The sequence below is a fragment of the Phascolarctos cinereus genome, unplaced genomic scaffold (genome assembly GCF_003287225.1).
Source record: "Phascolarctos cinereus isolate Bilbo 61053 unplaced genomic scaffold, phaCin_HiC Scaffold_9;HRSCAF=440, whole genome shotgun sequence".
Taxonomy (NCBI): Eukaryota; Metazoa; Chordata; class Mammalia; order Diprotodontia; family Phascolarctidae; genus Phascolarctos; species Phascolarctos cinereus.
Window position 1 is genome coordinate 225,899,073 of NW_027556402.1, and position 16,084 is coordinate 225,915,156.

At 37.7% G+C, this 16,084-nt stretch overlaps 1 protein-coding gene across 1 annotated transcript in view; it reads left to right on the forward strand.

Moving 5' to 3' along the window:
• The window catches only part of METTL15 (methyltransferase 15, mitochondrial 12S rRNA N4-cytidine), a 230,418-nt gene extending 217,216 nt beyond the window's left edge, over positions 1 to 13,202 (forward strand). Inside the window, exon 6 of the mRNA XM_020977968.2 lies at positions 10,484 to 13,202. Coding sequence (XP_020833627.1) covers positions 10,484 to 10,929 — 446 coding nt within the window. The 3' untranslated portion in view covers positions 10,930 to 13,202. The remainder of the gene's footprint in view (positions 1 to 10,483) is intronic.
• The last annotated feature ends 2,882 nt before the right edge of the window (positions 13,203 to 16,084 follow it).

Here is a 16,084-nt window from a genome sequence, read left to right on the forward strand (position 1 = left end):
ATAAGACACATGGTTCTATTTGAAATAGTTTATATTCAGAAATTTAAGGCAAATAGTATAGAATAATTTTTAGCACTTCAAGTACCTATGACTTCACCAGAGTAGATAGACCCTTCTTTGATGGTGCATGCAGCACTCTTTACATACAATCTTTGGGAGTTGCTATCACCAAAAAAGTTCATGAATTCTTGGCTAGCTCTCTCTGGTGACAGTGTTCTCCAGGCTCAGCTGGGTTCATCTTCAAATGGCATAGAATTCAGCATTCACTGGGCTCACACTCCAAGGCTTGGTTCAGCTACTGACCATAGCTTCCTCTTACATGGTCTTTGAAAGCCCAGTGTCAACCCATGGCATTAGAGAGGGACTTGAATGGAGCTACTTAAAAATTTAAATGGGATAATTCAGAGCCTAGATTTTTATTTCACCTTGGTAGATACTAGTCCTTCTTCCATTTTCTCTAAAGCTTGGAACTTGATGTTTTCCAGTTGGATCTGAATTGTAATTCTTGGGCACCCATAGTGAGAGCATGTTGTCATATGATTTAATAGGAGATAGAGATCCCATGAAACATTGAAGAAGTCATCTACTCTCTCTCTCTCTCTCTCTCTCTCTCTCTCTCTCTCTCTCTCTCTCTCACACACACACACACACACACACACACACACACACACACACACACACACCACTTATTGTAAAGCAAGTTTAATCTTGAACTATCCAAGTTCAATTCTTGAATTTCAGATGGTTAAGACTTTAACACTATATTCAGAGAGCCTAGGCAAAAGGACCCAAGTTGCATCATAGAGACTTATAAATGTGCTACAAGGTCATCAGATGAATTCCTGCAAACAGGTACAAGATCTGAATTAATTTTTAACTCAACCACTTGGGGGATTGCAATGCATCACACTGACAGACACAGCACGCTGCTAATTTCATTCATAACCTTAAAATTTTCAATACATTTTAACATGTGAATCTATTAAATTTGAAGAAGTGTAAGTAGCAGAAGAGTATCCAGGAACCCAAAATGATCATTTCTCTCTGGAATTTCAAATCACTTATCTAGCCAGAAGCATGGTGCTTTTTATGAATGAAATATATCTTTACAGGCTTTCTGTACAAATTGTGTTCTATTATTATATATAGAGCAAACTGTTCCTAAGCAAGGTTTTCTTTTATTTTTAATGTGAGTTTCCTTGTGAATGAGGATGAAAGTGAGTATTGGCCATCATATTTTCCACCTCTTCCTATCCACCAAGTGGGTACTCAATCAAATTAAGTAAGATCATATTGGTAAAATACTTAGCACAGTGCCTGTCACATAATAAGCACTATATAAATGTTAACTTATCATTATTACTATTAATCAATAAGTGTATATGGTATTGATGAGTTAAATGTTAAAAGGTTATTCTTGATGGTACAGTTTTATTCTTTAAAAAAATAACTTAAATGTAGGGGTTCTTTTCTAAAATAAGTTTAAAGGGTGGTAAAGTCAAAAATGAAACTTCACCAGATCTCCTAATCTGTAGGTAGGATGTTCAGCTTGGCTTTCTGGAGGGTTCATGGATGTTCTTGCATTGATTACAGGTATATGTGTAGTTTGCAGAGCTGTCATTTGTAGGATCCACAGACATCCCTCCCTTTTATCCCAATCACAGTTAGCTGATTTAAGTTATGACTACAAAATTTCAGGCCATATTTTTTTCCACTAAACTTTACTGAATTGTTTATTGAATGGGCATAATTGGGTGTTTCAGTGTTACAAACATGATTGTATGTTTACTTAAGTGTCATGTAAAGGCAACCCAAGAGAAGGGAATGTGCACCTCTTAGATGTCAGTCCTACTATGGGGTAAATATCTGCTCCACAAATCAGTGGTAATGTCAAGACTATAATTCAGGTTTTCCAACTGAAGTTCATTTCCATATAAGGCTCGTTTGAAGGAACTGTAGATATTGAGCCTACAGAAGATTTAGTGGGTGTATAATTGTCTTCAGATATTTAAATAGCTGTCATGTAGAAGGAGGAGCAATGGGTGTAAGTTACAAAAAGTCAGGTATAGACGACAAGTGAGGAGAAACCAGTAAAATAATTAAGAGCTCCACAAAAGTGGGCTGGGCTCTCCCTCCCTGGAGTTCTTGAGGCAAGAGCTCCATGACCCTCAGCCAGTGTGTTGTGGAAGGAATGCTTGTGTCAGTGTGGAGAGGACCAGATGGCTTCTGAAGCGCGCTCTAAGTCTGAGAGTCTGGGGCTCTGTGGAAACACACGTCATGTTCTTTCACTTGATCAGTAATTCACTGTGGCTTTGAAATTCTTTAAGAAAATCCTATAACCCGTGAGAATGTATTTTGGGGGGAAAAAAAGACAAATTTCTTACCAATTTTTTTTGAATGAACTGCCAATTCTTTTTGTTTCTTCTACAATCATATATGCATATGTGTCTGCACATATATGTGTATGTATACATATGCACATATTGTTGTCATTCAGTCATTCATCTGCGTCTGACTCTTCATTACCCTGTGGACTATACTGTCCATGGGGAGTTCATGGCAAAGACAGTGGAGTGATTTGCCATTTCCTTCTTCAGTGGGCTAAGGCAAACAGAGGTTAAGTGATTTGCCCCAGGTCACACAGCTAGTAAGTGAGGCTGGATTTGAACTCTACATACATTATTTACACACACACAAATATATTTTCAGTTCCTCTCCACAATAGATGCAAGATATGCCTATGCTAAACTCTAAAATAAAAAAAATAAACTCTCTGAAAGTATATATGATGGGCACAGTTAGCCAGTGGAGTTTGACCCACTAATGGCCAGTCATGCTCTCTCTAGATAAATTATTTGATAGCCCCAAGAAAAATAATCATGTTTAATTCTGAAATAACCTTGTGCAACTTCTTAAAATTTAATAGATTTGCATATTACTGTTAAAGTGTGTTGAAATTTTTACACTCATGAATGAAATTAACAACCTGTTGCAGAGGGAGAAAACATAATACACTGAGAATTTCATAAAGATCATCTGGTTCACTTTACAGATGAAGAAACTAAGGCCCAGGAAAGTTGAATAACTTGGGCAAAGCCGGACAGTCACTAGCATCACTGAGCTAGGACAGATAGAAGTTAAGAATTTAACTCAGGGTGGTAAGTCTGTTACTTATGTTTATAGACAGATGTGTCATATCTCAATGCAGATTATAAATCAAGTCAATGAACATTGATTAAGCACTTACTATGTGATAAGCACTGGGCTAAGCACTGGGGATACAAAGAAAGGCAAAAAACAGCCCCTGCTGTCAAGGAGCTCCCAATCTAATGGAGGAGATAACATATAAACAACTATGTCCAAACAAGCTACATACAGGATAAATTAGAGGTAAACACAAAGGGAAGGCATTAGCATGAAGAAGGATCAGTATAGGCTTCTTGAAGATGGCAGGATTTTAGCTGAAACGAGAAGGAAGCCAGGAGGCCGAACTGTGGAGGGAGAGAATTCTGGGCAATGGGGAACAGCCAGTGATAGGTCATATGGTTTTGTATCGCCAGTACCTAATATGTGGTAGACACTCCATATTTGTTGATGATTGTTATGTATGTATAGTTTTACCTATTTCTTATGAAAATAGTATGTTCTTTTCAAGGAGAATTAACTGTTTCAGGGTGGGAGAAGTAATTTTAACAGGCTATGCCTTCACTAAAAGGCTCATTGATTCAAAGAGTTCACTAGATGATGGGTATGTTTAGCCAGTAGGTGGTAAAAAAATCATAAGTTTTGGCTAGATATTTGCCTTAATTGTGGCAGTACATGCAACTTTGAAGGCAGCATTTTGTTTAAGTGGTTTTTGGGGAAAGATCAAATTCCCACTAATACTTATGCCAATATAATATATATCTGTTTATACCTTTATAATTGTTTTCTTTTTTGTTATTGTATAAATATGAATAAAAGTATAGATATTCATGGTATCCATTCATTTTTCCAAAAATCTACCTTGTTTATTTTTAAACTTCTATTTAGTCATCCTTTTTAGTTGATAAAGCTTTGGGAGGTTTGGATTATTTTCTTTTGTTTTGTTTGAGGAGGGGATACTTTCCCAGCAAAGATTGCCTGACTTTGGATATTTCATATCAGATAAGTGATCTAGAAGACAATAAAAGATCTCTCATGGCTCCAAAATAGCAGTAGCTGTTTTCAAACAAGCATTTGCCATAACAGAGCCTCCACCTTACATAGCTAGACACTTTCTTTTGCTCTTGAAATGTATGTGCCCTCCAGGATTATGTAACATCATCTCTTTGAGAAATCTTTTTATTCTCACTGATCAAGGAATCTTTCCTTTATTCTTTCAAGGAGCATTTTTTCCCAGAAGATTTTTTTTCTTCTTCAAGTTCTCAGGATTTAAAGCTCATCCTTTAGATGTACTTCAGTAACTTTTTAAGCCCTTCACTTACAGAGCTTCCTTGGTCTATCTTCTATTTATTTACTTGACTAGGAAATATGAAGAGCTAATTTTTATTAGATAAAAACAAATGTGGAGGGTTTTTTTTTAAGTTATTTTGTACTCCTACACAATGAGTCAGGAAAACATTAATGTGTAGAACATTGGATAGTCTGAAACTCTTAATCCTACACATGAAATCAGTAATACTTGCTCTTAGTTCTGTTGCAAATGGCAACAATAATGCCTGTTTCTTTTTTTAAACCCTTGTTAAGAAAAGCTGATACCTCTCTGATATGAGAGAGAGAAAAAAGAGAGAGAGAGAGAGAGAGACAGAGAGAGAGAGACAGAGAGAGAGAGACAGAGAGAGAGACAGAGAGAGAGAGAGAGAGAGAGAGAGAGAGAGAGAGAGAGAGAGAGAGAGAGAGAGAGAGAGAGAGAGAGAGATACACACCGGGTAATAGCCTGACTTAACAATAAGTTATTTTTCAATAGGCCAAACAGTACAAAGGACAAGGTATTCATTACAGTTCCCAGGATAAGAGACTAGGGGAGTTGCCTCCTTCACCAGATGCACTGTATTTAAGATTGACAATGTACCCTTCCCCAAGAGAAATGTAGCTAGAAAGCCATAGTATTGCAATTTGATGCAGAGCGGTTTGGGTTCCATTAAAACATCTATCAATATAGGGCCATTCAGGCATAGCATTGAAGATTCCACAATCCTTCTCTCTCAGAAAGGCCCTGATGAATAAAATGCCAAACAGAGAAAGTATGATGGAACAGTTTGATAAATATGGCTTCTTAAAAGGCCTTTAGAAGTCTTTGAAAACTTTAAGGAAATGACAAAGTAAATTAGATCATTCTCAAATAATTCATTTGATCCAAACTGTCAGAATGCAAGTGATCTGGACTTCCTAAAGAAGGTATTGCATTGCAGACCAACTCGCCATCATTTGAGTGCTTTCTTCTGAAGCAAGTTTTCATTTTCTACTTTAAAATATAGAAAATTGAACTGAATTCAAATGGAAGTATCTCCCCTCCCTCAACTTCTCCCCACATTTTGTCAGACAACCTTGATATGAGTTTTAATCACTCCCACCTTCCAAGCCCTGTTATGAAAGGCATGTCTTTCAGCACAGCTTAGGAATGGATCAAGTAAACTGCTCCCTAAGGACTGGTAAAGCAAAGGAAATGGTTAAAAGGACTAAAAATATGTATTAACCTTGTGGACCCATGGTTGGTAAAATGACACCTGCTCAGATACAGGCAGTCTGTGAAAATGAGAGGCAAGGGAATAGAAAACTAAATGTAGTGGCTTAAAATGTCAGAACAGAGTTTGTCTGAATTAGAAGGTGCAGAGGGTGAGTGAGGGGAGGATGTGCAGGAGGGGAATGCCAGAGCGTAATTATGGAAAATAATCTTGTGTCCATGTGGTTGTGAGGCAACCTGCAGGATTTAGGTTAATGAGGAATCAAGGTCCACTCACCACTCCATATCAGCTATCTAAACAGTCACTATTGAACTAGAAAAATGGTTCCTCATTCATTCTTTATTTCCTGTCTTCTCAGACCTCTGGAATTTTCACCTCTTTCGTTTATCCACAAATGAAAAATGATTCTGTATTCAAATAAATTTATTGTAATATATAATAAATAGACATAACATACTTCCTCTTGCATTCCTGAAACTTTTATTCTGATTTTTTTTTCAGGAGAGTGTTTTTGTCACTGTGACTTCTCCACTGTAATAAAACTCCTTCTGGGGATGTAAAAACAACTCACCTGTAATTTCCAGTCCCAGAGTTGCTTGGGGCACTGTGAGTTTAAGTAATTTGCCCAGAGTCACACAGTTTGTTTCAGAGTTAAGATTCTTCTTCTGGATGCCTACCTGAAGCTTTGATTGGTATCAGTAGACCCGAGGTTCTAGTTCCAGTTCTGTCATTTATTAGATATACATGTCCTTTGGCAGATCACTTAAACCCTCCCAGGCTCAATTTCCCCATCAGTAAAATGAGAAAGTTAAACTAAATGTTCTCTAAGATCTCTTCCAGTGATAAAATTCTGTGATTCTATGGCTAACTACTCTGTGCTTTACAGATCTTCCTATCTGATTCTGTCCTCAAAAAATCAGTGAATTCTAGAGTAAATGTTATATCTGGAAGGGACCTTACAGATCCAGTAACTGCACTCCTCTCATATTTCTATATTTATTTTGTTTGACCAAATTTTGTTTTTTACACCGTAGTCACTTGCTGACATACATATTCCTAAATTCACTCTTGGAACAAAGAAAAATTGTTAAGCAAAAGTAATCAATACAATACCACATCTGGCCATGTGTGCAACCATTCCATGGTCTCCCATTTTTCTACAAAAAGGAAGGAGGCAGATTTGACCATCTGTTCTCCTGGATCCAAATTGGTCATATAGATAATTTGTAGTCACATAACTGAGGAGTTTGGACTACAACTCAGATCTTCTAACTTAGGGTCAGTGTTCTTTTCATTTCACTATACTGACATAAAATACTTTTTGTTGAAGTTATGCTCTTCTTAATAGATAATCAGAGTATCTTTTTATGAATATTTAGATTGATCTAACTGGGGCTAACAGTGAAATTTTCACATTTCAATTAAATATTAACTCACCCAAGTCAATAAAGCACCCCTTGCTGTTTTACCTCACCAATAACATACTACAGAAATAAGTAAGGATAATGAGTCTTTAATTTTTCCAAAAGTTCTATTGAATGTCTAGGTAGCAAATATTATCACCCCTCTGATACTTGAGTGAATCCATGATCTCAGCACCATGAAGACTCCTTTCCAGCAGCACAGATCGGCAACTCATCCATGCCTTCCAAACATGAGCGGTTCTTCTCCGTCCCCTCCCATAAGTCTTTGATAGAGGTGCCATGGTATGGTGGAAAGGGAGCTGGACCAGGAATCAGGAGAGACCTGGTTTCAAATCGTTTTGCTGATTCTGACTCCCTGTGTGGTCAAGGGCACGTCGTATCCCAGGGGGGTTGTGAGGGCCGACAGAGATAATGTCTGTAAAGCTCTTTGCCCACTTTGAAGGGCCTCTGTAAATATCAGATCTCACTGAACATTTCATGCATCTAGAATAATGGCAACTAAACAGGACCTTTGTATCAGCCCTTCAGTGTCCACTAAGAATGATGCATTTACTTATTTTGTGGACTGTTATGTTTAACTTGGACAGTCTTTACTATTAAATGCAAAACTCACAATTAAAAATTCTTTTCTAGTCAATTATGGGGAAAAATTTTATCACCTTGCAGTATTGTGACAACTCCTGTGGTTCAGGAGCTCTTAAGTGCTAAGTACATAAGACTCCCTCAATTACTGTTTTACTCTTTAGGGGAAAGGAGAAGGAAGGACGTAGTTTTTATAAAGCAGTAAATTTCATATCTTAGTGTAAATTTGTGTTGAAGTGGAACTTTCACCCAGCATTGTCATCATTATTATTGTCTATTAGTATCATTGTTGTATATTATAGGAATTGAGATAAAAGCAGACTTGTATGGTCACAGAGTAAAAGCGGGGGATACCAACAGATAGACCACCCAAATGGGACAGTGATATCCACAGAATACTTAAAGACAAGCAAAGGAACACCTCTGATCTTTTGGGTAGTTGCTTTATGGAGAATTTTTGGTGGTAGACAATAAAATTCTGTAGGATGGAAAGGCATGGATTGGTGGCATTTTGCACCAGTGGAGGGAGTATCCACAATGAATCATCATTTTCTATGGAGTTCAGATAGAAGTAGTCACTATCGTAGTATCTTTTATGTTAAGTGTTTCACTAACTCATGCAGGAATATATAACTGTTTTTTTATAACATTGGGATGTAAGCACATTGTCGTCTGTAGACTCCTTGAACGTACCATTAGGACAGCTAGAGTAGCACGTAGGACACGGAGAACGATATGCATCTCATCCCGTGCCAAGATGGTTTGGACTTCTTCTACTTGGTTTCTGTATTTTGGTATAGTTGATCTGCTAGCTGGATTCATACTGTCAGACTCCAAAAGGGCTTTTAGGAATTCCAGTCTAAATATGTTCATCTCCTTTTCAAAATAATTGTTAATATCATATTCTGCTTTTATCATCAGTTTTGTTTTTGGGTATGATATCTGTAATCTGCATTAAGTGAAGATTTTCAGTGACTTCAGGGCCTTCCGTTTTTGATGGACAATTTAATCAGTGGTCTCACCATAACCCAGTTGGCCAGTGATTCAAGGTTCCTGCCAGGCCTTCACAGATACCTATAGTGATCTCAGGGCACAGAGTCCCCATCTACATCGCCCTGACTGGCATTATCTTATTTTGCTGTCTTGCCTTTCCCCCAGCTCTCCCATGGCATAGATGAATGGGCTTACAGGGAATAGGACACTTTGTGCTTGCCTAGCTGCACTGTGATCCAGTGTGAACAACCAGGACTCATGAGACTGAGCTTTTTTGAGGTCAGACTCATTTGCAGCTGCTCTTAGTACATGTGCAAGACATTGGTTAATCAAGACCTTGATTGACTACTGCCAGATGGAATTAGCCAAATGCAGTCAGCTGTGTAGAGAAAGTGAAATTGCCACCAAAGTCAAGGGCATAATCAATGAGCTTATGGCCACCATCAATTGCTTCCAGTCGTATTGGGCATAAAATTGTCTACAAGAAGGAGGGCAAGAGGTATTGGTGCATTTGGAATCAGAGGACTTCCCTTTCTGTACATATCTCCAAACTGCAGGTATTCCCTCTCTTCCAATTATGAGACATTTTATACCTCCTTATCTCCAGTTGTTTAAATAACTTTGTCATCATCATTATTATTTTCATTACTACTATTACTACCATCACTGCTGCTGCTGCTACTAGTAATTATTTAGTCGTTTCAGTGTCAGACTGAATTCAGTTTCAGACTCTTTGGAATCTTCTTGGCAGAGATACTGGAGTGGTTTGTCATTTCTTTCTCCAGTTCATGTTAAAGATCGGGGAAACTGGGTCAAACAGGATTAAGTGACTTGCCCAGGGTCACACAGCTATTAAGTGTCTGAGGTTAGATTGGAACCCAGGTCCTACTGACTCCAAGACTCCTGCTGTATCCACCACAGTGCCACGTAGCTGCCCACTAGTACTACTAGTAGTTACTACTAATAGTAGTCGTTATCACTATTGATACGAGTCTAGAAGCTAGACAATGCAGTGGCTAGCCTGAAGTCAGGAAGACCCTAGTTTAATATGTCCTCAGACATTTACTTGCTATGTGACCCTGGACAAGTCATTTAATGTCCGATGAAATGTCTTTTCCATCAAGGGCTTTAGCATCCATATGTTCCCTTTCTGTACCTATCACCGGCCTTAGTTCTCCCCCCACACTCCAACACACACACACACACACACACACACACACACACAAATTAAATGACCAAATTGTAGTAAGTAGAGTGAAAGAAACCTTTCCTGAAAAGCATCTGTCTAAGAACCCACGTTCAAGTAGTTCCACATGGGGCAAACAAAATGTAACGATCCCTCTTCTACAGATTCTTAGAATGCTGATTTGAACAGATGTGGAAAAGTCTTGCATTGACTCTTCCACTGAACTAGGAAACTTGGGAGGTGGGGGAAAGCAGTGGACACAGAGGAAGGAAATGCCTCAAACTTAAGCATTTTAAATATGCACAAACAGGTAAGTAAATTTCACAGAATTGTGGGTAGTTACCAAGTGATTTTCCAAAAGGGCCAGGTAGAAGTTTTCAACCCCCTTTTATTTTCCTTAAGGTAGGCTCCACATGTGTGGCATTTCAAGACAATAGCTGAGTTGGGGAAAGACATTCTAAGGTGAGAGAAGCATGGAGATGGGAGTGGGATGCCCAGATAAAGCACTGCAGTCCTTCTAATGGACATAAGTTCATCATAGGGCTACTGAGTTCATAGGAGAAAACTTTAATTCAATCTGCTTTCTCTTCTCCCCTCCCCCAACCCCATCCCCTTACCAAATGTATCCCCAGGTGCTTTTCCTACTGCTGCCCTGTATGAAAGGAAAGACTTACTCCAGAGATCCACCCATATTGCTACCAAGACTTTCCAAGCCCTCCGAATATTTGTAAACAATGAGCTGAATGAACTCTGTGTGGGACTGAAGACAGCTCAGAAGTTTCTGAAGCCAGGGGGTCGCCTTGTTGCCCTTTCTTTCCATTCACTGGAAGACCGCATCGTCAAACGATTCTTGCATGGAATCGATGTGACAGAAAAGCTTAGACACAAAAGGAGACAGAAGATAACCCAAGCCCCAGGACTGTGTTTAAATCTAGAGAACGAAGAAGAATTCTTTAGAAGCTCATCTCCCTTGGAGTGGGAAATGATACACAAGAAGGTGGTGACACCGGAAAGCCAGGAGGTCCAGGACAATCCTCGAGGGCGCTCTGCCAAGCTCCGGGCAGCTATCAAGTTATAAAAACAAAAACATCACCTATTCTTTTCCCTCATTTTTGTCTATATCATTTTTTTAAAATTAGCTTTTTAAACAGCTCAAATAAAATAAAATGTTAGGGATATAACAACCCAGGATTTGAGTATCAATCACTTTCTGTGGAAAGTAAGACTCAAGGAACATAAACGTGACAAGAAAAATCCAGCACATGAATCTGTGTTCCAAGACTAGAAAATTATTTCATTTTAGTGAAGAAAAAAAAAGCCATGTGACGGTTTTTAAGTAGTCCCCTAATCAAGAGAATATTAATAAATTATAAATGAATACAATTTAAAGAATAAGTATGGTACTATACTTATCTAAATATGTAGACCCAAACTATGTTCTAAATTCTCAATTAAGAAATTCAAATTCTGCAACAGTCTTTTTATGGCTCAATGAATTGGTCCTAACCATAAAGGAAAACTTAATTTCTCTCACTGGGGATAAAGAATTATTACTCTAGCTTTCTCAAATACAGGTACTAGGCTACTTAACAGTCTTCAAGTGTCTCTCAGTAAGAAATCATCTTATACCAATGAATTTCATTGTTGTAATTGTCATGATTAATATCTAAAAGTTTTTATCAGTCCATATAATGTAAAACTAAAATTGGTATATATCAAGTCAACCAGCATTTATATTAAGCACCTACTATGTGCCAGGCATGATATCATTTCTATTATATCAGTTTCATGAATTGGGAAAATAAACATTTCACCAGATCAGCACTGAATGTATATTTTAACAGAGAAAACCTGTTACAGTGTGATATTACTTGTCTTTTGAATGTTTCATTTCATAGATCGTTTGATAGCTCATTGGCATAGTCAGCTCCTAACTTAAATTCAGGAAGAAAGACCTGATTTAAAATCCCTCCTCAAGTTTAGGTTCCTTAATTTCCCTGCCTCAGTTTCCTTATCTATAAAATGAGCATAATAATAGCACCTACCTCACAGAGTAACATACCCAAAATGATTTTCAAATTTTAAAGAACTACATAAATGTCAGCTCTTATAGATCCAAAGAAAATAGACTGAAGCTTTTTTTAATTATTAAAAAAGTCTGATTTATAAAACATACAAATACAAGATATTACTTTCAAACAAGTATAATAACTGGAAATAGCATAGCAAAATGTAGAATAGAACTTCCTTGGGGATCTGCTTTAATGAACAGTCAAAACCAGTTTATCTTTGTTTGTAAACATGGTCTTCAGAGTGATTTTCAGGATCTTTCTGGGACTCACAGAATTTTGAACCGAAAGGGACCTCACAGGCTATCTGTTCCAATTCACGTCTAAGCAAGAATTTCCTCTACCATATACCAGGCAAGTCTTCATCTAACCTGTGCTTGAAGATAAGCAGTGAGGAGAGGGAGGAGGGAGACAACTTACCACTTCCTGAGAAAGCTCTGTTAGAAAATTTCCCCTTCCTATAACCTATATTAAATTGCTTGCCTTCTCACTGAGGGCGGCAGGGAGGATGGGAAAGAATTTAGAACCCAAAATTTTAAAAACTAATGTTAAAAAAATGTTTTGCATCTAATTGGGGAAAGATAAAATACTAAAATTTTTTTTAAAAAGAAGGGAAAATTTCCTCTTCCATCAAGTTCCATCTGCAACTTCTACCTGGTAGTGCTGGTTCTATATCCTCTGAGAACAAGCAGAACTAAGTGTTTTTCTCATGACTACTCTTCAAATATATGATAGCTATTATGTCCCATCCACAACCCCAAGTCTTCTCTCCTCCAGGCGAGACTTGCTAAATTTCTTCAACTGATTTCATGTGACATGATCTCTTTGAAAACAGTTTCTTTTAAATTATGTCCCCTGAACTCTTGATTATACCATTAATTTGCTTAGTACACCCCATCTTCACAGTAAGCCTCAACTGTCTCTGCAACCATTTTCCTCACTTTCCTCATCTGTAAATGAGCTGGAGAAGGAAATGGCAAACCACTCCAGTATCTCTGCCAAGAAAACCTCAAATGGGGTCATGAAGATTTGGACAGGACTGCAGCGACCAAACAGAAGGTTGTTTAACTATAAATTGTTTCGTGACCTTGGGCAAATCATACCTTCTCCTTCGTTTCCCTAGCTACAAAAAGAGAAGCTTGAACATGATCTTGGAGGTCTTTTTTTCCATCCAAAAGTTGGATTTAGGCACGTGTAAGCATTATCTGGTTAGTGAATGTGAGAATAAAGTGAAAAGAGAATTTTGTGAGGTACGTTATAAATAAAACTCTAATGCTAGAAATCCTGATCTGAGATATATTTTGCTCAGTGCTACAGTGCCATGTGTTGGATGTCTTGCAAGGCATAGTTGGGGGAAAAAACAGTATCCTCTTCTAAAGAGGCTTGATTGTATAACAAATGAAACTATGTTTATTTTATTTTCAAAACTTTCATCTGTTTGTATCTGCTACTAGCAACTTATGTTTGGTAACATAAAATGATCAACAAGAGGGCTAAGAAAAGTAATTTTTTTAAAACCTAGTCAAAATGGAGGTGAAAATTTTTAAAAGATCTCTTCTAGAAAAATTAGACAAAGTTTGATAGGAATGATTCCTCAGATCTGTCTGCTAGATGGGCTTCAAAGTTCTCCATGCACACCAAGATTGCCTCAGCCTCTTCCTTGAAGGATTTAATGATCCACCTAAATCCTTAAATCACAACAGATTATAATGTCCTTAAGAGCAGAGAATTTTTTTTTAATCTTTGTTTACTCAACACAGTAGCTTACAGATTGTAAATATTTGAATTGAACTGTATTGAAAGTACGAGATGAAATTGAACTGGAGTGGAGAAGGTAGGTGATAGTAATAATAGATAACATTTATATAGCACTCACTATATGCTGGCTATCAAATGAGATCATAATTGCAAAGTGTTTACAATAGTGCCTTCATTTTATAGGAATTAAGACGTCTGGGTTCTAATTCCATTTTTGATACTAACTAGCTGTGTGATTTTTGGCAAGACACCTCAACTCCCTTGGGCTCCATCTGTGATTGAAAAGGATTGTGATAGATGATCTGTAGGCAGTTAGGTGGCACTACAGTGGATAGAATGCTGGGCCTGGAGTCAGTAAAGCCTGAGTTCAGATCCAGCCTCAGACACTGTGTGAACAGCTGTGTGACCCTGGGCAAGTCACTTAACCCTTTTTGTCTCAGTTTCTTCATCTGTAAAATGAGCTGAGAAGGAAATGGCAAACCAGTCTAGTATCTTTGCCAAGAAAACCCCAAATGGGGTCATGAAGAGTCATGTACTACTATAAACAACTAAGCAATGAAAAGATGATGTGTGAGAGCACTTCCCATGTCCTCTCTGTGAAATGAGAGCTAGATGGACTCCCTGATCATATGCTTGCTTACAACTCTAACATCCTGTGATTTTGTAGATCACTACATACCTCACTGCCTAAATTGTGTTCTTTAGCTCTCTTATCACAACTTTCATTTGTTTATTGACTTATTTAGATAGTATTTTCTACCATCTTAGCTCTGAGACCCTGAGGTGGGACATGCTGCATAAATAATGGTGTCCCACTTTTCCATTCTAATTCTTAAGCAATTAAAAAGCCCCCAGCAACCTGCATGGGTCAGTATGACACATCATTATTTCGCTGGTAGGTAGATATCCTCAGTGGATTGAATCAGTTTGTCCACAGAGTATTTTTTAAAAATATGCTTTTAAATAAGAAAAAAAAAGACAGAATGAATCTCAATCATTTCAGCATTACAAAATAATATTTGATAATCTCCTTGTGTTCCTAGACAGGGCCAATAATTGGTTCAAAAACAAGGATAAATAGGGTCCCTTTCTGATTCTGCCTGTAGTATTCTTTATGATTGCTCCTTTTGTGGATCTCCCTCTACCTGCTTCCTCAGAATCTGGAAAACAAATATATATAACAGACGCCGCGTTTGATCAGAAAGAAACTAGGTTGAAGGGCACACCAGATGTTTTTCCCCATTTATTAATATGTGTATATTATGTATGTGTCTATGTACATATAGTATGTACGTATTTTGGTCAGAAGAAACAACCCAACCCTGTACTCCAATGTTGAACATATATAGCCATTCTAGACTCTACCATTGTTACTTTGAAGAAATTCAACATTTGCCTTACAACTACAGAATAAACATCAGCTGCCAGGGAAGGCTATTGAATTTCAAAATCCCTTTGAAATGTCACATTAACCTGTTTAACTTTCAGTCCGTCCTTTAAAGCATCAAACATTTCCTGATGACTCCCAGATTTCCCATTCCTTTTCTTTTTCCAACTTGAAAGTTTGTTTCCTCTCTGGCACAAGCAGCTCTGGTGAATGAATCAGTCCTACCTGCTCCCAATAGACATTTCTCAGGGTTGGTTCCATTCTTACACAGGAGACAGAGAGGTAAGAATGCAACAGATGTTCCTTCTGGATGATCACCTATGAAAGTGAAAGACTATCATGGCATAGTATTGAACGTATATTATTTAGAGACAAGGTACAAGGTTCAAGTCCTGGCTCTACCATTTACTACCCAAATTACTTTGTGGTAAGATATTTAACTTCTCAGGGCCTCAGTTTTCTCATTTGTGAAATGAAAGGGTTGGGCCAGATGACTTGTAACGGTCCTTTCCATCCCTAAATCCATGCTCCTATGATCCCATCCTTTTTAAAATAGCGTGTAGATTGCCACTTGGAATCAGGAGAACCTGGGTTCAAATTCTAACATTTTATCATTGTGTGAGCATAGGAAAATCACATAAAATTTTTGGGCTTCAGTTTCCTCATCTATAGAATGGGGGCAATAATACCTGCAGGATAGACCTTATGAAGTTGTTTTGAGGCCCAAATGAAATCAACTAGATAAAGCACCATTGGAATGTCCAAGTACTGTGTAAATGCCAGAGATTAACAGTGGGCATAGAGTCTCAGATTAGAAGTCATCTAATCCAAACCCCCTAATTTTAAAGATGAGGAAACTGGATCACATAGAGCTTCAGTTACCCAAGTGATAAGTGGCAGAGAAGGAATTCAAACTCAAGACCCAACTAGAAATCTACAAGTCCTTCTACTAACTGGCTTTCTTCCTTTGAAAGATAAAAAACATTTAAGACCTTAAGTCTCTATGTAAACATTAGCTA